The sequence below is a fragment of the Malaclemys terrapin genome, chromosome 3, assembly GCF_027887155.1.
Source record: "Malaclemys terrapin pileata isolate rMalTer1 chromosome 3, rMalTer1.hap1, whole genome shotgun sequence".
Classification (NCBI taxonomy): Eukaryota; Metazoa; Chordata; order Testudines; family Emydidae; genus Malaclemys; species Malaclemys terrapin.
In genome coordinates, this window is record NC_071507.1 from 4,249,335 (window position 1) to 4,273,864 (window position 24,530).

The window sequence follows — 24,530 nt, forward strand, 5'->3', positions numbered from 1 at the left end:
GGGTCACCCAGCAGGCCAGTGATGGAGCTCCTCCAGTGATGGAGGAGTCCTGAGTCCCAGTCCAGTGTTCTAACCACCAAGCAACGCCGCCTCCATTACAAGTAAAATATTCTAGTGTTTGTGGTCACTGATATCATAAAAATGGTTGTTATAGATTGATAAGCTTCACTCAATTACTTTTTTTTCTCAGCGCATCACTAAAGGTTGTTTGGAGGCTTTACAACTATGCATTTCCTTATTGAGGGCTTGTCTACATGGTGCAGCAAAGTATGCCAGAGGGGTGAGATATGTGAAGTGCAGTAATGTGTTGCACTCTACCCTCCCCATGTAGACCCTGCCGGTGTGCTCTGAAAGGTACCTAGTTTGTGTTAACCTAGTCATGTTAACCCAGTGTGCTTTGCTGGCGCTGTGTAGGCAAGTCTTTAATGTCTTGCTTTCTTTAGAATTAATCTTATCTTTGCATTTCCTGGCTTTCTAAAGCTTGTTTTTTATAATTACAACATTTTTGTACGGTTTTGTAACTTTTAAATTACTGTTATGAATTCTCAACCTCAGCTCCAGTTTAACTGGTGGTGATTGTTGTTTGTCTGGTAATGTAATTTCAAAGGCCTGTGGGTGAGTGGATTTGTTGTTTGTATTTTTTTAAGTTCACCCTAGACTAAGGGTAACTTCAGACACACAATTGGACAGATATTTTCATGTGGTAATAGCTGCACAATTGTCTACTTCTAGCCCAACCTTTATTTGAAAATCAGGCCCATAATCTCTATTTAACTTTTTAGTTGCATGTAAACACATACATAACAAACACAAGGTTAGGGCAAAAGACACTCAAAAATGTTGTGATCAGTACCCAATTCCCTGAAATTTTCGAGGTATATTTACATAGTTCTGGAACCTTTCATATTTTGAAGGGAGATCTTTTATCTGTGGTTCCACAAAGTGTCATTCATCTCTTAGGTTTTCTATTTTTAGCTGTCTGAATAAGAAGTTTTATTCTTCTTTTACTTTCTAGTCAACTGGTGAAAGAGGAGAGTTAAGCTGTGGTTGGGCATTTCTAAAACTCTTCGACTCCAGTGGAATTCCAGTTTCTTCCAAGTAAGTTGGCTGTATTTTCCTCTCAGAGTATGAGGATTTTTTTTTAAACTCATACTTTTGCTTGCATTTTTGATGTACAAATTTTTGTTGCAGTTAGCAGTAGAGCTGGAATTTCACATGTATTAACAGTATATAAAAGGGCCTGTGTATTTAATTGCAGAAAAGTTAATCAGATTTGGGATTCTAATATTCAGGTGATGCTGGAACTTCTAATCAGCATGTTTTTGTTCTAACTATCCACCCCTCAAAGGCTCAAAATTAAGTATCCAAAAACTGGAATGCAAGTGTATTTTGCAAATGATTGTTTTTGATCTAGCTTACTACAGAGATATTAGGTTAAGTGGAAAAAAATTAAAATCCAATGTATTAATCCCCATTGACACTCAGTTTATATTTTTGCATTTATCTTGGCCTAGACAGTGAAAATCAATTTGGTCACTTTAACTTTTTCATAGATCCATAGTCTATAAGGCCAGAAAGGACCACTGTGATCATCTAGTCCTTAGCACCCCCTCCCTGGATTAATTCCTGTTGGAACTAGAACATTTGTTTCAGAAAAATATCCAATCTTGATTTAAAAATGGTCAGTGATGGCAAATCTACTCAGCCCTTGGTAAATTGTACCAATGGTTAATTAACCTCACTTAAAATTCTGTACTTTGTTTCCAGTCTGAGTTTGTCTAGCTTCAACTTCCAGCCTTTGGATCTTGTTAAATCTTTGTCTGCTGGACTGAAAAGACCATTATTTTAAATTTTTGTTCCCCGTGCAGGTACTTATAAATTGGGATCAAGTCACCCCTTAACATTCTCTTTGTTAAATTGAATAGATTGAGCTCCTATCATTATGTCTTTTGTTTACAGGTTTATGTCTAATATTCCAAAAGCTTATGCTTCAGGGCTTCAGCCAGCCACCTGTAGGGATTCTTTCCCTCTATCCCCCACAATGTATTCTGGGTTTTTTGGTCTCCTTCCTTTGAAGGATCAGAGATGGCCACAGCTGGAGATGGAACACTGGGCAGGGTGTGTCATGGCTCTGAGATGGCATCAAGCATTTCTCTCTCCCTCAATGCTTGGCAGGCTGGTTCTTGGTCACATGCTCTGGGGCTAACTGATCACCATAAGTGGGGTCAGTGTAGGGGACCAGGGTGAGGGCAGTCTGGCTCAGCAGTCACAGCTTAGCTGGGGTTCACACATCAAGAAATGTAGTTGGTGAGCAGGGGTTGGGGAATCGCTAAGACCGGGTTCCATAAGCAAGTGTTGGAATCAGAGTCAGTCTGGCATCAGAGACTGGAGATCAGAGATAGCTCCGGCTGGAGTCAGGAGGCAAGAGTTCGAGTTGAGCTGGGGTCGGAGACTGGAGATCAGGAGATGAGGTGAGGTCTGGAGTTGCACCAGGCCAGACGTCTGCGTGGGTTGGCCAGACAGCTTCCTGGGGCACCCTCCAGGGTTAAATAGTGCGATTGGCCAATCAGAGGTCTGCAGAGTATTGCCACTCTGGATTCTTTGGGCAGTACAGTACTTCCTGTGGCTCCTATCCCTATGCTCCCTGGCTAGGGCTCTACATGGCCTCCCAGTGGCATCGTGAGAACGTTAGCCATCTCAGGTTCTGCAAACCTGGGTTCCAGTCTGCGGATCCTTACAGTCAGGAAGAAATTTCCCCCCAGATGAGATTGGCAGTGACCGGGGAGTTTTTTTGCCTTCCTCTGCAGAGTGTTGGTGTGGGTCATGTGCCAGGATTTTCTAGGTATATCTAACTTAATCACTTTTGTGCCATTGGCCTTGGTCCCTCCTATGCTCTGCCTGTGGCACATAATGGTGTAGTCTTCTGTGGGCTGTAATACTTTGGTCTAATTTATAAATAAATTATAAATTAAAATAAATTAATGGAGATATCCTATCTCCTAGAACTGGAAGGGACCTTGAAAGGTCATTGAGTCCAGCCACCTGCCTTCACTAGCAGGACCAAGTAATTTCAGTTGTTGATTTCGTGTGCGGGTGCTGGGTGGTGGTTAGTGGCCTGTGATATATTGGAGGTCCGATTAGAGGTCTGTGATATAAAGGAAGTCCCTTCTGGCCTTAAGCGCTAGGACTCTATAAGGCATTTTTTTCCAATCCTTTAATTGTTCTTGTGGCACTTTTCTGAGCCCTCTCCAGTTTATCAACATCATTCTTGAACTGTGGGCACTAGAACTGGACACAGGATTGCAGCAGTGGTCATACCAGTGCCAAACACAGAGGTAAAACAACCTCTCTACTCCTACTCAAGATTCCCCTGTTTATGTATCCCAGGATGGCATTATCCCTTTTGGCCCCAGCATTGCACCAGAAGATCATGTTCAGCTGATTATCCACCATGACTCCCAAATCATTTTCAGAATCACTGCTTCTCAGGATGGAGTCTACAGGATGGAGTCCCTCGTCCTGTAACTTATAGGTCCTTAGTGCTTCAAAATGCTGCAGGGTAATATTTGTTTGTTTAAAAACACAGTGGAATTCACTACTACAAGAAAGGACTGACACTGCTCTCACTGCTAGCAGAACTAAACACAAATAAAAACAAGCAATTTACTCCACCCATCCAAGGAGACAGAATGAGGGAGATTGTTTTGTTTTAAAAAGTTGTGAGATGTTCTCATCAGTTGATGATGGATGGAGCAGAAAAACCTAAACAGATAAAAACAATCACAGGAGAAAATTTACCAAAGCTCTTTAAATGGCTGAATTGAACAAGACACAAATAGGCTTAACTTGGGCTATCCACCCTCATAATTCCATGCAATTGCTTCAAGCTTTTGAGGGGAAAATCAAATTAGTTCTAATTGTCTGAGTAATTTGACCATCTGAATAGCGAACCACTCTCTAATGTGCTTTATTTTTTACCTTGGTTTTAGTATATGTGTGTGATGTTCTAGTTTAAGTACTGGAATTATAACCTCACCACACTCCAATGCCATGGCTAGCCCTCCTTACAAAGAGAATAAATTATATTGATTTGAAATGTTAGCAATAAGTGTGCAGTTTCTAAGAGCAAAATTATTCAAACAGACACACCTCTGGGTTGCATTATCAACATCTGCACTTTCTGTCCTTCTCTCATATAGGTGCACATTCCTTTCTTCTCCTTCCAAAATGGCATCAACCCTAAAATGATAGAACATAAGAACATAAAAACGGCCGTACCGGGTCAGACCAAAGGTCCATCTAGCCCAGTATCCTGTCTACCGACAGTGGCCAATGCCAGGTGCCCCAGAGGGAGTGGACCTAACAGGCAATGATCAAGTGATCTCTCTCCTGCCATCAATCTCCATCCTCTGACAAACAGAGGCTAGGGACACCATTTCTTACCCATCCTGGCTAATAGCCAGTAATGGACTTAACCACCATGAATGTATCCAGTTCTCTTTTAAACACTGTTATAGTCCTAGCCTTCACAACCTCCTCAGGTGAGATGTGAAGTCATTTTGAGTTGGGATTTTACTCCAGTATGAACAGTGTTGCCCAACATTCACTGCTATAAACATACAGTTTGTTTCTTTCAGTACTTCAGTAAAGAAGGCCAGACAAGACAAAACTGACTAATCAATTTAACACTTTCAGACACTGACATTCTTTTGGTTTTATACTCCGTGGGCTCATCCCAAGAAAGTGCCCCGTAAGGCATGCCTTTCTCACCACATGTTCTAGTTTGAGTTAAATTAGGCCAAAGGACATACTAGTGGAATAATTGAATGGAATGGGATTAGAACTGAAACTTGGGGTCATTTGTTACATATTCACTCCATCAGCAGCTTCTGAGGTATCACACTTGCTAAATGGATGTGTAAAATATAGTAACATACACTGAGCTATTTGAAATATGGCTCAATCTAGCCTGACTCAAATCTAAATTGGTCCAAACCTTTAAAAAAAAATCTTGCTCATAGATGTGCACTTTCCTACTGTGCATAATTAATGTTTTAGTGGCTAATTGCATTGTTTGCTCTGTCTCCCATAAATGTTATATCTGCTTTGACAAATGGAGTAAAATAGGGTAGAAGATGAAGTGAGCTTTGAAGAATAAAAAAGAAATCTACTGTCTGCTCTGTCAATACTCCTTTTAACAATAAAAAGCATAAAGCGCAAGAGAAAAGAGTTTTCTTCTCATTTCTTTTCTCTTAGTGTATTGGTGATCCTTCCATAAGACTCATGTCCTGCCCTGCTGCTAATACAGTGATGTTAATACAGTGTCTAGAATTTTGAAACGAAATGTTTATCTTCAGGATGAAAACTTTCAAGCTTTGATGGCTAAAGTTTGACTCATGAATTAACATTTAGATGCCTAAATTAAATATGGATTCAGGAGATTGACTTTAGGCACCAAAGTCAGTGTAGATTTAGGAGCCTAACTTAAGTTATACAAATTTTAAAATTTCTCAAGTAGTAGTAGAAGTATCAAGTAGTCAGTGAGCAGAAATCTTGTGCCTGTTAAGTTACCAAATTTATTGAAACATGAGAAATGTCAGAAAGTTGAGTCTAGAATTGTCCATTAGAAATGTCATCTTTGAATGATTGAGCAGTGTCAACACAATCAGTTTCACATTATTAAAATGTATTTTTATACATACCTTTGGTTGCGGTTTGAATGAACAAATACAATTGACACAAGATGAAGACTGCAATTTGTGAAAATGTGAGTGAGAAGAGACCTTTGTTCAGACTGCAGAAATACAGGTTTTTGGGAACGAAAACATGATGAATGTTTTGTTATATTTCATTTTAAACAACACTATTGGACTTGCATTTAAGAGAATTATTGCTAGTACTTGTTTTGAAATGTGGCTCATTTGTTACCGTAAAAGAGAATCTTCAGGCTTGCTTCTTGAGTTTCAACTGTTGTGAGTGATTAAGCAAAATCAGCTCCTATTAAAATATTAATGATAAAGCAAAGATCACTCTTATTTTTAAAGAAAAGAGATCCAGTTTTCATTTTCAGATAAAAGTGATGCTATTGTTTTCATTTCCCCTGGTTATGTTTATTAAAGTACATTACTGTTTATATACAGGACATATGAGCTTCTTTTGAATGGTGGCACACCCTATGAGCGGGGTGTTGAGGTGGACCCATCTATATCAAGAAGAGGTACAGTTTCACATGTACATTACATAAATGAAATGACACAACAATTGGTTACTGTATTTTGCAACCTTGCAAGCTTATAAATCCTCTGAGGTTCTGAGTGGAGCGTGTAACTATGCTTGACATTCAGAGTCCCTTTGGCAAATCGCAGGGAGAGGGAAACGAGCGGGCATGAGCTCATAAACAGCTTCCTTTTACAAACAATGCGGAAATTGACTTTATTCTAAACTTGTTCCTGATCGTCATTCATGCCAATGTATTATCAGCATTATCTATAGTATCTACAGTTATGTCCTTCAAATGGAGATGAGCAGGAAGAGACGAGTAATAAAACAAATAAGTGGCAAGATGATGATGGATTTTTATTGCCACTTTTTTGTGATAACCCACATTATTCAGACTTGGCTTCAACTCACACCAAAATGTGGTTACCTCAAAGAGATGGCAAACTTTTTCTTTTATAACATATCCTTCCAAATAAGCTGTCCATGCCCTGATTCTCTTAAATGGACCTTAGCAGTGGAGGGGACAACCCAGCTTCCATTAAATTATCCTTTAAATAGTACCACAATGAAGGGGCGGAGAGAGGTTGTTTGGGTGCTGGCTAGGAGAATTCTTCTGTTTATGTGTCTAAGTGAATCTGATGTTAACATTGGCTGGTGTCATAATTGTTTAGGTCGATGTTACTCTTACCTTGTCTTAAGAGTTCCATGATTTTTAATGGCTGAGGTTTGTTTGTTTAAATGGATGCGTACAATCGTGTATTGTTTCTTGAATTGTACTTAGAGCCTTAAATAAGTTACTTGTTATGGAATATGTAGTGTGTGTGTGTGTGTGTGTGCATATCCTCCATTGCAGTAAATGAAATTTCACTGTAAGTGGGTTCAAATGATGCACTGTCGATATTTTAACCCGGGGTGCCCCCAATGTTCCTCCTTCGCTGTGATAAACCCAATTTGCTAGAGGTGCTTGTTGTTGCAGGGTGTGGACAACCTCGGCCTCTCCTGACTCCCTCCAAACCAATGACCTGCTCTTCTCTTTCTTTGTTCTATCTCATTTGCCCCTCCCCTTCTCAGCATTGTTTCAAGGGCCGGATCAACAGGCTGAAAGAGCATATGTCTCTACTTTGACTGAAAAATCATACACTGGTGCCAAGCTTCTCTTCATAGATAAACACTGACTGTGCTATGCCTCTCTCAAGCATAAGATGCACCCAAGGCTACGCATATATTTAAAACAAATCAGAAAAAAGTTCTTTGGTACTTGCTGCCTAGATCATGAGTTTATGCAAGTGCACTTAGGAGATGTTGACTTCAGAATGTGCTAATTTTAAATGATTTTTTTTCTTGGTTCAGTATCAGAAAGGAAGTTTCCTTTTCATGCTTGAAAAGTGGACTTGGAAACTTAGCTTCACTTTGCCATGTGCATATTTAAATGTGCCTTTTCATTTTATAATACTCAAACATCAAAAATGAAAACAGATGTTTTGAAGCTAATTTCAACTGTTTATGTCTTAAGCAAGCAGTGGTGTTTTCCATCAGATGATGACACTGAAGAAACAGCCTCAACTTCTCGTGAAACTGAGATCATTAAGCACACGATCAAAAGGCATCCTGAAGTAAGTGTTCTATGTATGTAAAAATAACGTGAAGATCTGTCCATGATAATTTGTGTCAGTGGATCAATTCTAATGTAATGCATAACTGGAAAAAGTTGATCACCAAGTATTGTCTGTGGTTTTTTGTTTTCGAAAGCTCTCTGTCTATGTACTTATATAGCCTCAATCACCATAGTATAAACACATATTCCACAAATGTTAATCAAACCATACAATTCATGAGTGGGGCAAGTATTGTTATCAGGCAGATTGAGTGACTTCCCTGAGGTCACACAGGAAAACTAAAGAACTGGGAACTGAAGCTAGCTCCCGAGACCTTGTCCACTGCCTTAAGTACAAGAGCATCCTTCCTCTTTATAGGTCCCCTAGTGGAGAGAGTGCTTACTCCAGAAGTGTAATCTCTATAGAAAACAGTGACCATTGAGGCTACGTATGTTCCCCTCAAAGAACTGAATGTGTGGTACAGGGTTATATAATGATCATGGTGGAGTCACCTGCTAATGAAAGCAAGACCAGAAAGAACTCACAAGACCACCGCAAAGGATGAGGAATCAAGAAAGTTAGCTCCCTTAAGATTAATTTCCTTAGCAACACTACAAATGTTGATAGTGACTTATCACATATTATTGGCCCACTGTGATTTTTCTCTCAAGACAAGATCCTCCTTCCCTAGAACAGATTCAGTGGAGAATCTAAAAAATGGGAGTGGCATTAATGGAAGAAAGTGGCCAAATACACTCTCCTATAAAACAGAAGATACGGTGGCTTACTTGGTGGCATCACTATGATATAGAGAACAATTGGCTTCACATTCTGCTTTGCCTCTGGAAGTACAGAGTTGGGGTGTTCTGTTTGAAGGACTAGAGTTCTTTAGCCCCTTCCCCCAAAGAGTAAAACTGGAGGCACTTAAGGGTTCAAACTTGATACAAGTCTTTGGGTTTATATCGGGTTGAAGCTAGGGGAGCCAAGGCTATTTACACCAATTGAAGATCTGGCCCAGACTTTGGAAGTCAAGAGAATATTTTTTGGTGCTTTGGGAAAGGTCAGCATGTGGCATGTGTGTGAATTAAACATAGGCACATGGAGAACTCCTTTGGCCCTTAGAATGTACATGGTTACTATTTCAAGATTCGTACATAATTTATACTTTGTACTGGAGAGTAAGCTTCTTTAAGAGTGGGATCTGAATTTAGACTGGCAATACTGCAGCAGTTGCTATATAAACTGATTTGGCAATTAAGGCTTGATCCTCCCCCTTTGTAATCAATGGGTGTTTTGCCATGGACTTCATCAGAAGAAGAATCAGACCCTCTAAAGAACAATTTAGTCTCTCCAAAGTGTCTCCTGTGTAGAGTTTAAATATATTGCTGCCTGGGGAAAATCTGAAATTAGATGTGCATTTTAATGACTGTTCTTCCATTTACACAATCAAACTCACAATACTTTTGACTAGCTTTCAATTTTTTCCTGCTTTAAACAGTCGGAGTCATTTATTGGTGGCACCGAACTGCTTCTCACAGTCTATGCACAAAGCACATGATCATAGTGATGGCTTTGTGAACCTGTAACTTCATATAATATATGTTTATTCACATACATTGATATGGCTGTAATATGTTTTCCACCTTATGGGAATGCATTGCATGAGTTGTTTTGGAAACAAATCTATAACTTTTTATTTCTCTTTCTAACAGTCTGCTACCAGAAACATTAATTGGCAGTATGTGCTACATTCATCTCTTGATATTTTATCGACAAATTCTCAGTGATGTGCTGCTGAAGGACAGAATAAGCATGCAAAGTGCTGGTAAGAATTGTTGTTCTGGTGAAAAAGAGTCAGATGGGAAAAGGTAGTGTTGGTATCTCGGCTTCTGGTCACTTTTTCAGGAAGAGAATATTTCCAGAATTACTAGAAGTTAGGCCTAGCACAATATAGTACAATACATGCACCCAAGTTTGTATAGATTTTACTTTTCTAAAAAGTTTAAAGATTTGCACAGTATAATAGATCTCAGCCAATTAGGATGGCAGTGTGTTGTTTTTGTAATGGAATCATTTGTCATTAATTCCAGTTTAAGAAAGATCTGGGGCCCAGTGTGTTTACTGCCTTATATTTCTTGCCGTCTTATGCAGTTTTACCTACATGTTCCAATTTTCAGAAGTATGAATGAACGTAGCACACCGTATCTAGTGTGTATAGACATTCTATAACCATTCAGTCTGGAGGAACTTCATTTGCAGTTTCCAGTGGAAACTGAATGAAACCTCTTCTCCCTCAGCCATTTTTAGAGAATCCCTTGTTTCTACTCAAGAGTCTTTTTTTAAAGTTTATTAAGTATTTATTTGTATTTCAGGCTAGTAATATTTTAACTTACATCAAACGAGTTGTCATATTTGACTAAAGTTCTCACAGTGGAATGCAAACATTGCAAGCATAGTTTTGTTTTCAGTGAAGTGTAAAAGTCTACTATAAAAAATTATTTTGAAAAAGAAGTATTTGGTGAATAAGGGCCACAAGTGTTGCAACAAACATTCACTGAGGAGTTAGGAATTCCTCATCACTCAGAATCCCGATGTTGCATTCCCTGTGTTTCCATGTTATCTCCAAATTCTGCTACAATGCTTTAACAAAGCGGAGTATGCATGTTTGCAGTGTACAGCATGATAGTGAATGTCTCTAAAGGAGGGCTTTTTTCACTCTTGAAAGTGTTTACGAGTGCCTTTAACTGCCAGGGTCCAAACCTAACTTGTTCATTTTTGATGTGTATATTCTCATGATATCTGCAAGCGAACGGGAGAGTGGTTCTATCGTTATGGTTAATAATTCTTCTCCCGTTTCCCTAATCATGAGGGTAGGCAGAGGGAGAGGAGGAGCTCTTAAAACCTATGTCTGACAGCAGAAAGAATAAAATCAATTAGTCTTAATAGATACAGGTTCAGACATATTCCTTTCAGTAAAAGTATAACAATTTTACTGTGTTCTCTAATTGTGACTGTTTAAAAAGCCACAATATAATACATTACGAGTGTTAACCATGGTGTAGTAGGTTGATATTTATTCATACTTTAGAATGAGGCTATCTGAAGAATTCTTGGTCTTTCTTCTCTATCTCCCCCCTAGACTTTCTAAATAATGTACAGTCTACTCCCAGGGTAAGGACTTCTGTAGTGCTCGTACCAATAAAATTAAGCCAACATTTCTAGTTCATATTTGGGTACCCAAATATGTTTAATTTTCAAAGATGCTCAAAGTCGTAATTCCCATCATGGCTTCCAGAGAGGTAATCTGCGTTGTAGATACTCAGCACGTCTGAAAATAAGACCCTTTCTTTAATTTTTAGCATAAATAACCTCTTATTATTATTATTATATTAACTTAGACTCTGAAGATAAACTAATTTAGTAGATTATTGGATTTTTAAGGCCAAAAGGGACCATTGTGATCGTTGAATGTGACCTCCTACTTAACTGCCCAGAGAATCTCACACTGTGATTCCTGCAATAACTCATGACTTCAGTTTGAGCTATAGCATGCCTTCTGGAAAGACACAGTCTCTTGATTAGAGACTCCAAGTGATGGAGAATCTTCCACATCCTTAATAAGTTGTTCCAGTGGTCAATTACCCTTACTGTTAAAAGTTTCTGCCTTATTCTTCTTTGAGTGATTGCACATGTCCATTCCAGTGTAGGTGTGTGTGTGTGCCTTGTGCACAGTTCTCAGAGAACTTTTCCCCTCAGTAGTACCTGTTGGGGTGGGTTGAACCCCTCTGTCGCCACGCGCCACCGTGTGCCGATATAAGAGGGCAGAGCCACCCCTCAGTTCTTTCTATCGCCAGTGACTGTAGGAGTGCGTCCACTCTTGCTATCGCAAGTTTATCTCTCTCACTCTTTGTTTATAGTGTGTTTCTCGTTGAATGCTTAGGAGTGAGTTTATTTAGTTTACAGTTAGTGGTAGTGGTAGGCTTTTAGCTGCTAGGTGCATTTTGGACCAGATTTGGTTTTCAGGACCAGAGCCATGCCTTGCTCCCCAGGGTTCAAGTCCTGCTCGTTCTGTGCCAGACTGATGCTGGTCAGTAATCCACACCCCAGCTGCCTAAAGTTTTGGGGGAGGCCCACGTCTGTCACAAGTGTTACGTTTGTAGAGGGTATACGCTGCGGTCAAAAAAAAATACAGCAGTGAGGCTTAAGTGTCTCCTTATGGAGACAGCACTTCGCCCTCCATTGAAGCTGTCGTGTTCAGAGCATTCTCTGAGAGGGGCATCAGCGCCTAGTACGACTCCCGAGATGTCTTCAGCTCCACGTTCAGTGTCTCTGGTACCAAAGAAGAGACACAGAGCTGCCAAAGACTTGGTACCTCTCTCAGCAAGACTTTTGGTACCAAGGCCCACTAAAAGCAGGGCCCCTGCACGGGACTCTGAGGGAACGCATTCCCCAGAGTGCTCCTCTCCTGCAAAGGGGGTTAGGTGACTCTGGAACCTGGGTCAGGTCCATCAAAGCCAACCCCTGAAATTTCTATTAATCACATTCAGGATCCAGTTCCAGTACTGACGACACCGGAAGCCTATGCTGCCGCCAGAAATCTAGATGCCCTCTCGGTACCAGTGTCCCTAGTAATGCAAGAAGGGTTTCAGCTGGTATCAGCAAGTGTAATCCCTGCACCAGCCCCGCAGAAACATGCAGTACCAATGCAGCTTCCAGTGCCTAGGAGGCTGGTATTGTCCAGGGGCAAGCCGCTGTTAATATCCCTGGTAGAGCCATCTCCAGCTTTGATTTACCTGTCTCCTGTCCACACGGGTTCAGCTCCACCATTGTCACAGCACTCAGTCATCGTCATCAGATTCTGAAGTGGGATCTTTTGTGTCCCATACCAGACAGGAAGCTTATCCTCCATCTGAGCTGTGGGGTCCATGGATGTCTCAACAGTCCCAGTAAGGGGCAGTGGCCGGCACAGCTATGGGGCCCACCCCCACCATATTCTGGATGCCATGAGGTGTCTCTCCCCCTGCTAGGACCTCTCCTCATCCGTCTGAGTTGGCTTCTTCGAGGGTGGCCAGAGATCATCAGCACTGCACACAGTGTTCCCCAATGCCCAGCAGCAAGCAACTGGAAGTTGCTCAGACAGCTCCTCCTGCAGCAGAAGCAGATCAGCCATTGCCACAGCGTCTTCATCCTCATTCACAGGTGAGGCTGTAGGGATGGTGAGCCATTCTCCCCTGCCAGAGCATTACAGGGCTCACCAAGAACTGCTTTATGCAGTGGAGTTGTAGCTGTGTTGGTCCCAGGATGTGAGAGAGAGAAGATGGGTGAGGCAATATCTTTCATGAAATGCGTGGTGCCGGTAGCTGCATATCGAAGGAGATTGGGAATCTATGTCTTTCCCTACCTGGGACACTGGCTAGTAAGGGGCAGGTCCGAATCTCAAGTTCTGTCCAACATGGCCATCATTCAGTTGACCTTCAATGCACTGGAGGTATTACTCAGGACAAATCAATTCTAGAACCTGTGCAAAGGATAGAGTTTATCAGAACACTACTGGATGCTACACGAGCCAGATCGTTCGTGCCCCATAAAGGTTCCAAACTCTCCAAGACCTATTATTGCATGGAAAAGTGCATCTCATTACCACAATGCGCACTTGCCTCAGACTTCTGGGGCATATGGCAGCATGTATGTATGTGGTACAGCATGCCAGCCTTTACCTCAGGAGGCCTCAAGGATGGCTCGCATCAGTGTATGCCCCCTGTTGACATCGTTTAGACAAAGTGATTCACATTCCAGAGGTAGTTTTGTCCTCCCTGGATTGGTGGACAGGCCCTCAGAATATTAGTGTGGGAACCCCCTTTGTTCTTCTGCAGCTGGTGCTCACACTGATCACAGATGCCTCATCCCTGGCTTGGTGGCACATATTGGAACCCTACAAACCCAAGGGCTATGGTCCTCACAGGAGCCGAGGGCTCATAAAAACCTCTGGGAACTATGTGCTATCTGTCTACCCTGTTCAGCCTTCCGCCCAAATATTCTGGGAAAAAATGTGCTCGTGTTAATGGACAATACCGTTCTACTCTGGGAGATCTGCATAACTAATTCCATTACCTCAAAGTGATTTACCACCTGAGAGAGTAGAACACACTGGCAGGTCACCTAGGCAGTTCTTTCTCCACTCACCACAAGTGGGTGCTGCATCCAGACATGGCCAGGTCCATCTTCCAACTGCGGGAATTCCCCAAGTGGACCTGTTTACAACAAAGACCAACAGAAAATGCCATCAGTTCTGCTCACAAGGGGGTCACAGCCCTGCATCTTTGATGGATGCTTTCCTGCTTTCATGGAGAAACTTCCTGCTGTATGCCTGTCCTCCAAAACCATTACTATACGGAGTTCTATTCAAGGCCAGGTAGGATCATGCTTGCCTCAATCTAACAGCACCAATGTGGCCTTGCCAGCATTGGCTCTTGACCCAGTTAACATTGTTGGTGAGGCCTCTTTCACCTCTCTCATTAGATTCAGACGTGATTTCGCAGGACCACAGCTGCTTTCTCCATCCCAACCAACAGGCCCTCCACTTGATGGCGTGGATGCTTCATGGCTAACACCACTAAAAGTGACTTGCTTGAAAAACATTCAGGAGGTGCTTCTGAAGAGCAGAAAGCCTTCAGCTAGGTGTACTTACTTGGCCAAATGGAAACTGTCTGGTTCAAGGCAGACTTCCATTAACCACATTGTGGATTATCTATTGCACCAAAACCATCAAGGCCTATCAGTTAGTTCCATTAAAGTACATTTGGCAGCTATTTCAGCATTCCACCCTCCACTGGGTAATAGATAGTTATGGGGCTGGAAAAAAACAATCAGATTTCTAAAAGGGCTGCACGGATTATATCCTCTGGTTCAACAACCTGTTCTGCCATGGGATCCCAACCTCACGGTAACAAAGTTAATGCAGCCTCCCTTTGAAGCTCTTGTGACATACTCCCTACTCCACCTCTCTATGAAAGTGGTGTTTCTGCTTCCAATAACCTCACAAGGGGAGTGGGCAAACTCAGAGTCTTGGTCTCAGGACCGTCATACCCGGTTGCCCATAAGAACAGAGTTTACTTATGCCCTCACCTGAAATTCTTGACAGAAGTGACTTCCAATTTCCACATGGACCAGGAAATTTATTTGCCAATGTTCTTCCACAAGCCTCATATGCACACAGATGAGCAAAAGCTTCATTCGTTGGATTTGAGAAGAGCATTGGCTTTCTACTGGGACCGCACCGAACCATTTTGGTCCTCAGTTGTTTGTTGCAATTGCAGACAGGGTGAACGGCAAATCGGTTTCCACTCTGAAGATTTCCTGCTGGATTTCCTTTTGCATTCAGTTGTGCTGCCAGTCAGCTAATATCACGCCACCCTCAAGAGTATTGGCTCATTTGATTAGAGCACAAGCAGCATCAGCGGCTTTCCTAGCGCAAGTTTCTGTTCAAGACATTTGTCAGGCAGCAACCTGATCATCAGTTCATGATTATCTGCTTGTTATGCCATTTCCCATTAGTCCAGGAATGATGCCAATTTTGGACATATTTTTCTGCAGTCACTGGCCAGCCAGACTCCGAGCCCACCTCCACGTTATTCTGCAGTTGCACACTGTGGCAGAGGGCGCTCAAGCCATCCTGACTGAGGGAAAATGTTCTCCCATAACTGTGCATGAGGCACGCATGCACCTACAGTGGGATGGACGTGTGCAACACAAGTCAAAGAACAACAGTTACGGAAGGTAAGTAACTATTTATTTTTCTAGTCTAAATTTTTCTAGGTTCAGCTTCCAAGCAATGGATCTCATTATACCTTTTTCTGTGTAGGAAAAACAAAGCAAGATGGATGTTGTTCAGAGTTATGTAAAAGTTATTTGTATATTTTTTTAAAATAATGAATACTCCTGAATTAGGCAGTTTTAAATGTCTATTAAACTTTATGAAAAGTATTCAATGTTGTTTCATTTTCCTGATACACTTTGATAATGGTAAATTAATAATATTTACTAAACCTTGAATATTTCACCTTTAAAATGTGGATACAATAGAACAGTACAATAGTTTACGTTGTGTTCAGAGAAAGTGCAATGATATTTTATTAACGCTGAAATTTTGAGTCATTTTTAGTGCTGAGGTAATTGTAATCTTATTTAAAATCTCATTAATCATAATAGAGATAATTGTTTTCCATTTCAGATTTAATCAGTAATCCTATTTTAGCAACTTTCCCCAAACTCATGGAGCAGCCTGACCTTATGGATGCACTTAGGGTATGTAATACATCGTATATTGATATGACACTTCTCGACTTTTAAGGTATTACACGTGATTTGGTGTGGGTTTTTTTGTTGTCTTGTCTGTAGTAAATGGAAAAAGCAAACGACAGAGAAACTACAAGTTCTTTCAAGCTTGTGCAGATTCGATGAGCCTGCATTCCTCTTGTACTTGATTGCCTTCCTTAATTATGATGTAAATGAGTAAATGTGATAGAAGCAAAGCATAAAGATGTATAAATACTACGTTAAATTTCCCCATAGTGTCTGGAGGAAGATTATTTTTGGGGGGGACAGGGGTGAACTATTTACAAGGAAAGAACTGAACAAATGAATTGAAATAGTACAGTTTAAAAGCAGACATTTAATTTTACTAACATCTTTTTTTTCCATACTTACTGCTTTTCACAATTTGTTAACTGATTAAATTAAATCAGTATTAAACAAGTGTTCTTCTGTCAGAGAAATGGACAAGCTCACCAAGTAAAATGAAGATTTTTGTGGCATCAGAAAGTATTTGGCATTCCAATGTTATCTGCAAATGTAGGGTTTCAATAAAAAATATTAAACCTGTGTAGTTGTAAATATAAACTTGCAGATGTAAACCAATGCACTGCTGTCTTCCTGAGTCTGCAGACACACTGTAGTAGTACCTCTGAGATGTGAACTGCCCTGATCATCTCAAAGTGGTATTAAGCAAGTTGACTGCTAATCATCTTAGCAGAAACATTTCCTGTTCAGCCACATAGTTGATGTTCCTCAAAAATAAGGTTGCAAATTAAAAATTTGCAAATAATTTAAATTGTGACAATTTAAATCAATTCAATGTTTTAAATTAAAAAAAAATATTTTTAGTCTTCAGTTTTTCTCCTTGTCTACACTCACCTCAGTCCAAATTAAGGAACCAAAGTTAAATGTTATAACACTGTTTGGACACCCAGTCTGAAGAAGGCCCAAACTATGTTAGAATTGTTTTCTAAAAAATGATTTACCTTAGATCATTTTTAATGGGGTTCTAACTAGTTAGGGGCAACTTTGGGGGGTTTCTATACAATTTGGTCCAGCAGTCATTCGTTTAACTAATGTTAATACACATTTTGATTCCTTAAACATATGGAAGGCCAAGTACAGATGTGAAATAAACAAAAAATAAACTCTTATAAAATTCCCCATTGAAACTCCATAGATTTTGGCAAAAATTCCCCCAGTGAAATCTCATTGATTTTGGAGATAGACTGAGCTGACTTCATCAAAACTCCCTGCAGATTACCACTGCTCCTGGAAATGACCATAATTATGCACCCTCTTAAGAAAAGGGGCAGGAAAACCATCTTTATTTATTTCTTGAATCTTTTTTATCCTCTTTGGGTTCATGACATTTCCCAGATGGTGAGAAGAATACTAGAGTATTGAGTGGGGAGTCACTCTCTGGTATCCCAGAGGTATTTAAAAGTTCCAGAAAAAACTTTTCTCCTCCCCTGGTCTCTCTCTTTCTACTGTCATTTCCCTCTCATCCTTCCAGTCCAAGTCCTGTCCTGCTAAACATGGTTGTTCTGGAGAATGTATGGCAGTGACTAGAAAGATAGGTGGAGGGACGACAGATCCCAGATTTGTGCCAGAAAGCTCTGCATCCTGCTTTGTGGCCTCATCTGCTCTTTGATGTCTGAGGACAATACTCCAGGTATCACTGGATTGAATCAAGTCAAAGAAATGTCTTTTGCAGCTCAAAAAATGTCCTTATATGCATCTTCACAGCTTTCCCAACTCAGTCTGATGTCAAGTTCTGCGTTTTATTTTAGAGCGCTTGGGCAGAAAAGGAAAGCACATTAAAGCGATCAGAAAAGGTAATAATAGATTTTCTCTGTGAGATATTAAATCTAATCCAAGCCAAAGATATTGCTATCAGTGCTGTAACTCGCTGGAAGCATTTCTGTCATTACAATTTTTATAGTACTTACTTAATTCTTTTCAACCCATTTCTGTTAATGACAGAAATCAGTTTAGAAGTAAGTACTATAAATGCAGTTCTTCCCATCTTTTTTCATCCATACTTGTAGTATAGTATCAAACCAACAAAGAAGGGATATGATGTTAGCTTGTAATTATAGCCAGCTTGCCTCAGTGTTAATATAGGATCATCATGGGTTGCTTTGCAGCACTCATAGTCCATAAATGTAAATACCCCTAGTGGTTTTTGGTCAGTGTAGTATGACGGACTATTTTATTTTATAAACAAATAACACTGAGCATGCATGTTTTATTGGCTGTAGGCCACATGTTTTTAAAGTTGAACTGCTAAGAATAAAAAGGTACCCTTTGTAGTTTTGTTGGGGCCTGAACCAAAAGCCATTGACGTCAATGGGAGATTTGGATCAGGTCCTTGACATACTGTACAAAGATTACATCAGTTTTTCCCATAATAAATAAGCTTCCCTCCAGCAAAACCAGTGAAGACAGGACTGGAAATCCCTGGCATTTCTAATGTAAAAACACAAACAGGAAAAACATTTTGGGGGGGGGGAGAACAGGGGCACTGACTATATGGTAGATCTTAAAGGACACACACAGGTTTTCCCTTTACACTTAACAGTTTCATGTTATTTCTTTTTTTCAGTTAAGCTCCTTTCACAAAGGAGCCCATTTGTATCAAGGCAGTTTTATCAGGAGTGTCATGAAATAGAATTGATACTTGTTGGCACCACTGTATTTTAGTACATTAAAGTATAGTGCAAGAAAAGTTAAGGTTAAACATTTTAAAATACACCAAATTAGGCACACTAAACATCAGTGTACATGATAACAACACTGATGACATTTACATGAGACAGTACATTTTTGAAGCATCATGGGTTTGTCAACACAGAGTATCTAAAGATGTTCCTGAGAACGGAATAACAGTCAGCAGAATTACTGTATCTTCTCATTTTAGTTTTGTACATATGACTCACTAGAAATACTTCCAAACCGCACAGGCTTGCGCAGGGGCCTTTCTGAACAATTTCATTTTCTTACTTTTAGAGAGACCGAGAATTTCTGAAGTCTGTGTTTTTCCTGGTGTACCATGACTGTGTCTTCCCTCTTCTCCAGTCCACTTTCCTCCCGGAGCACAAGTGGGCAGACGAAGAGTCTGAAGCCTCGCGCTGGAAAGTGATTGCTGACTTCCTGAAGCGGAACCAAGAAAAAGACAGTGCACTCTACTCTCTGCTCTCCTCAGAAAGTGTTCACAAAGCTTTCGATATTTCAGAGATCGCATACGACTTCCTAGGACAAGCGAGGAAGAGCAGTGCCTCAGTTTGAGTGGACTTTAAGGCACTTACACTGTCACGTGTACAAGACTAAATTAAAAACATAACTAATCATCTGACCAAAATGAGACAGAATTATATTCCCATGTGGGCTGGGTTTATTGTTTGTCCAAAGGATATTTTGCAAGCAAATTGTATTGTACATCACAATATTTGCACGTCATAAACTTTCTTTTTTACACAGCATATACTAATGGTTTATAACAAGTATTTTATCTCCTTATCTACATGATTTTACAAAAAAGCTTTGTTTTCATTTTTAAATCAGTACCGTTATCGGTGAAATCCATTGCTCCTCCTGTTTTGTATAGCTGAGTGTTATGAAGCAAAAGTAACCCATTATCCTCCTTCAAAAACCCTCCTTAAAACTTTCCTTTGCCGTGATGCCTACAAAAACCAGCTAGGCTGCTGGTGTGCTGAGACTACAACTTGTCATGCTGAGACCAATATTGCCTCATTGTTTTCTTGTACTCCCGTATGGGTTTGTCTGTATCCGGCTTTTGTCTCTTGACTTATATTTAGATGGTCCCTGCTTCAAAGAGCTGACCATCTTTTTGTTCTATGCCTAGCAACTTGGAGTCTTGGTCTATGACTAGAGCTGCTAGGCATTGCAATAATACAAATAATAAGAATATAATGGCCATACTGGGTTTTACAGAGGTCCATCCAGCCCAGTATCCTGTCTTCTGACAGTGGCCAATGCCAGGTGCCCCAGAGGGAATGAACAGAACAGGGAATCACCAAGTGATCCATCCCCTGTTGCCCATTCCCAGCTTCTGGCAAACAGAGGCTAGGGACACTTCAGAGCATAGTTTTGCATCTCTCCCCATCCTGGCTAATAGCCATTGATGGATCTATCTGTCATGAATTTATCTAGTTCTTTTTTGACCCCTGTTATAGTCTTGGCCTTCACAACATCCTCTGGCAAAGAGTTCCACAGGTTGACTGTGCGTTGTGTGAAGAAATACTTCCTTTTGCTTGTTTTAAACCTGCTGCCTATTAATTTCATTTGGTGACCCCTAGTTCTTGTGTTATGAGGAGGAGTAAACAACACTTCCTTATTTACTTTCTCTACACCAGTCATGATTTTATAGACCTCTATCAGATCCCCTCTTAGTCATCTCTTTTCCAAGCTGAAAAGTCCCAGTCTTATTAATCTCTCCTTATCTGGAAGCTGTTCCATACCCCTAACCATTTTTGTTGCTCTTTTCTGAACCTTTTACAGTTCCAATATATCTTTTTTGAGATGGGGCGACCACATCTGCACGCAGTATCCAAGACGTGGGCGTACCATGGATTTATATAGAGGCAATATGATATTTTCTGTCTTATTCTCTATCCCTTTCCTAATGATTCCCAACATTCTGTTAGTTTTTTGACTGCCGCTGCACATTGAGTGGATGTTTTCAGAGATTTATCCACAATGACTCCAAGATCTCTTTCTTGAGTGATCACAGCTAATTTAGACCCCATCATTTTATATGTATAGCTGGGATTATGTTTTCCAATGTGCATTACTTTGCATTTATCAACATTCAGTTTCGTCTGCCATTTTGTTGCCCAGTCACTCACTTTTGTGAGATCCCTTTGTAACTCTTCACAGGCAGCTTTGTACTTAACTATCTTGAGTAATTTTGTATCTGCAAATTTTGCCACCTCACTGTTTACCCCTTTTTCCAGATCATTTATGAATATGTGGAATAGGACTGGGCCCAGTACAGACCCCTGGGGAACACCACTATTTACCTCTCTCCATTCTGAAAACTGGTCATTTATTCCTACCCTTTGTTTCTTATCTTTTAACCAGTTTCTGATCCATGAGAGGAGCTTCCCTCTTAGCCCATAACAAATAATTCTAATGAAGCATTGACCGTAAAGTTGAACCACTATTTAGATGTAACAATATTTTCTGTAGTTCATTTAGAATGGCTCTGTTCACGTCTCAGTTTCAGTTTTAATACGGGCCTCTACTTACTGAGAAAAATGCAGGAATCTAGGCACCATGCCCAAGAGGCCAGGTAAATTATACGCAAAGAAAACAGCAAGAAGATACTTTTTTTAGGGAACTAGTTTAGCAGGGTCAATCAGGCTGAGAACTAAGTGTTCATCGTGCATTCCCAGGTAATGAGCAGCAGGATACTACTGCAGGTTAGAACACTCAGAAAAGCTGTGTTGGTTTTGTTGCTAAGCAGGGGCTCAACAGGAAAATAAACCCTCTGAACTCTTACAACATTCAACAGATACTTGTGTTTTGGGGTTTGGTGTCAAGTTCACACCGACTTACTTCTATTGTAACCACCACCATTAAAAACATTTAATCTTCTATTAAACTCCTGGAAGAAGAAGGAAAAGCCCAGACTTGCATTAGAAACTTCAAAAGTTGAATAACCTTTTTCTCCTATTTCTTTTCCCTCTAGCTGGATAGAGCCTTTTACTGGAAAAGTTCCTTGCTTGACTGTCTGATCTTTTCCCAACAAATACATTTAACACCATCTAACAGTTATTGGTATTGTCTTGAGTTGTTCTGAGTCTAGTCCTGCATTTGGTCATCAGGGGCCGATGTAGTACGTGGCACCAGGCAGTCTCTCTGCTCTCCCTGCTGGCACAAGGCCTGTCTGGAGTGCCCAGGAAACAGGTGGGGGCAACCGGCAGGGCAGGGAGCCTGGGGGCAGGGCCTGAATGCAGTTTGGAGGAGATTGGAACGGGGGCACATAATGGGGCAGGCTGCCCCGGCACTCCACAACCTTCCCCCCAACAAAACTATTTTTCAAAATACAGAAACAGGAGCCCTGCCCCATCCATGGCTCCACCCCTGCCCCTCCTCTTCCCCCTGAGGCCCTGCCCTCTGGCCAGGCTGGAAGCCAGAGCCAGGCAGTGATAAGAGCTGCCCAGGTAGCCTGGGCCATTGTGGGGAGCCCCAGATCCTCCACCTGCCTTAGGCGGCGGGGACATAGGCTGGGGGCTGCTCTTTGGCACCCTGGCCCGCCGCCCCTACAATTCTGCCCATGGCTCAGCAAGACTTTCCCTGCAATTGCATCTCTGAGCTGCTGTGGGCCAGGCTGGTTATCAGAACTGCTTGCAGGGAGCCCCTCTCTCCTGTTCTTAATGCTCCCCCGGCTGGGCCCAGGCAAGGCAGAGCAGGGAAGCTGCCTGTTTAGACTGCAGAGGGGACAAGAGCCAGTCCTGGGAGAGGAGTGGCGGAGTAGATTGGAACAAGGAGATGGGGGTAGAGGGACACTGGGATCGGAGGCTGGCAGGGGAGTAGAAGATGGAAACTAGGGGGGCAAGGAGACAGGGCCTGGGAACTAGTCGAAGAGGAGACAGATCTGATGAGGAGCTGGGCTGTGGGGGGAGAACTGGGGCTGGCTGGGCAAAGAGATTGGGATTGAGCGCCAGTGGGGGATGGGAAACATGGACCAGGGGGTTTGAGTAGAAGCCAAGGGGGGTGGGAGGGATGGAGAGAAGATTGGATGAGGAGCCAGAAAGGGGGGCGGGAGTTGGCACTGGCTGGGCAAGGAAAGTGAGACCGGGAATGGGGGAGACTGGGACGGTATTTCTGGAGAGGTGGGACTAGTGTTTGCTAGGCAAGGACGTTGGGACTAGGATGAGTAGCCGAGAATGGACACTGGGACTAGGTAGGTAAAGGATTGCACTGGCACCAGGGGTGGGGCAGAGACTGGTTGGAGAAGATGGGCAAGAGTTTGAAAGTTGCACAGACACCCTTAACGCCGGCATTTCCTAACTTTTACGTCTGTGATGTTGCAACCTCAATAATGTTCTAAGGTAGGTTTTTGTCTCTCTCGTGTTGTGTAAGCACTGCCCAGGGTAGGTCTGCATTGCAAATCAAGGTGTGATGGGGTGATTGTAGCACACACGTAGGCATACCTGTGCCAGCTTTAATCCTGCTAGCATGGGTAACAGCTGTAAAGACGTGGTGGTGTGACCCCTGGCATGGGCCAGCAACCTATGTACCCAGGGTCCCTGACAGGCTTATCCTGGGGCAGCTAGCCTGGGCTGATATCTGTGCTGCCATGTCCCCATTCGCACCAGCTACATTAAAACTGGCGTGGCTATGCCCAGCCGTGCTGCAGTCAGATCTTAATTTGTGGTACAGCTGTGCTGTAACGTGCAGGGGAGAGGGCAGTGCTGTGGGGGCAGTTAACTGATTGGAAACACCAAAGGGCGAGAACTGTTCTTTATGGTAGTCGGAGGGGCAAGACCTGGGTGAAATAATCTCTCAATGGGAGGCGTGGGAGACCCAGAACTTGGGACTTTTGAGAGTTCGCAGATAACGCACTGTAGGGAACATTCCTGCCCCGGCAGGGTGATGGACTGGGTTTCTTAATACATTTCCCACTCTAATGGTTGTTCTTCTTTTCTGAGTCAGCAAAACCTTGGAGAAGATGTAGGCATTGATTACACACTGCCATGGCATTGCCGGTTTGCAAACAAACTCCTGCGGGGCCCTGGTGCATACTTATATGTGTGTGAGTACACGCTGTTATGGAGTCCCGGGATCTGGTCTATGGCCTCTGGCACCTGGGATTCCTGTCTCCGCGGCTCCCTGCAGCGAATCCAGCCAAGCGGGAGTCCTGCGCCCCTTCAGGGCGCGATTCTCTCAGTGAGTATTCACAGCGACACAGGCAGCCTTTTCAAAACAAGGTCGCCATTTATTAGTCACCTGGCGACAGAGTCTGAAAGTCCTTTGGGTTAGCACAGAGAGGCAGAAGTTATGCCACAGTCCATCCTGGTCAAACCAGTGCCATGAGGTGATGGTCTCCCTCTCTGGCTCCTTCTCTCGTCCCTTTTGTCCACCCAGGTGATTGCTCCTGAGTCCCTCCAAAGGGCAGTCCTTGTCCCCATCGCCTAGCGCTTTCTCCGTTGGTTCTCCAGCTCAGTGCACACGTCCTATCTGCTGGGTTTTCCTGCTGTTCAGTGTAGGTTGTTCAGTCATTGGGGTGTCTCTTTGTCTTGCTGGATGCTCTGTTGATCTGGGTTGGTTTCAGCATGTTCTTTAATGGCCCAGACAGCTAGGTGACACACACCCATTATGGCTTGTATTTTGCCCCGACAGCAAAGTTAATCCTCCCATTCCCTACCAGGT

General features: G+C 42.0%; 1 protein-coding gene across 1 annotated transcript in view; it reads left to right on the forward strand.

Moving 5' to 3' along the window:
• NPHP1 (nephrocystin 1) overlaps window positions 1-19,612 on the forward strand; it is a 36,367-nt gene extending 16,755 nt beyond the window's left edge. Inside the window, exons 14-20 of the mRNA XM_054024185.1 lie at window positions 1,016-1,098; window positions 6,141-6,217; window positions 7,733-7,832; window positions 9,527-9,639; window positions 16,045-16,118; window positions 17,921-17,965; window positions 19,140-19,612. Coding sequence (XP_053880160.1) covers window positions 1,016-1,098; window positions 6,141-6,217; window positions 7,733-7,832; window positions 9,527-9,639; window positions 16,045-16,118; window positions 17,921-17,965; window positions 19,140-19,418 — 771 coding nt within the window. The 3' untranslated portion in view covers window positions 19,419-19,612. The remainder of the gene's footprint in view (window positions 1-1,015; window positions 1,099-6,140; window positions 6,218-7,732; window positions 7,833-9,526; window positions 9,640-16,044; window positions 16,119-17,920; window positions 17,966-19,139) is intronic.
• The last annotated feature ends 4,918 nt before the right edge of the window (window positions 19,613-24,530 follow it).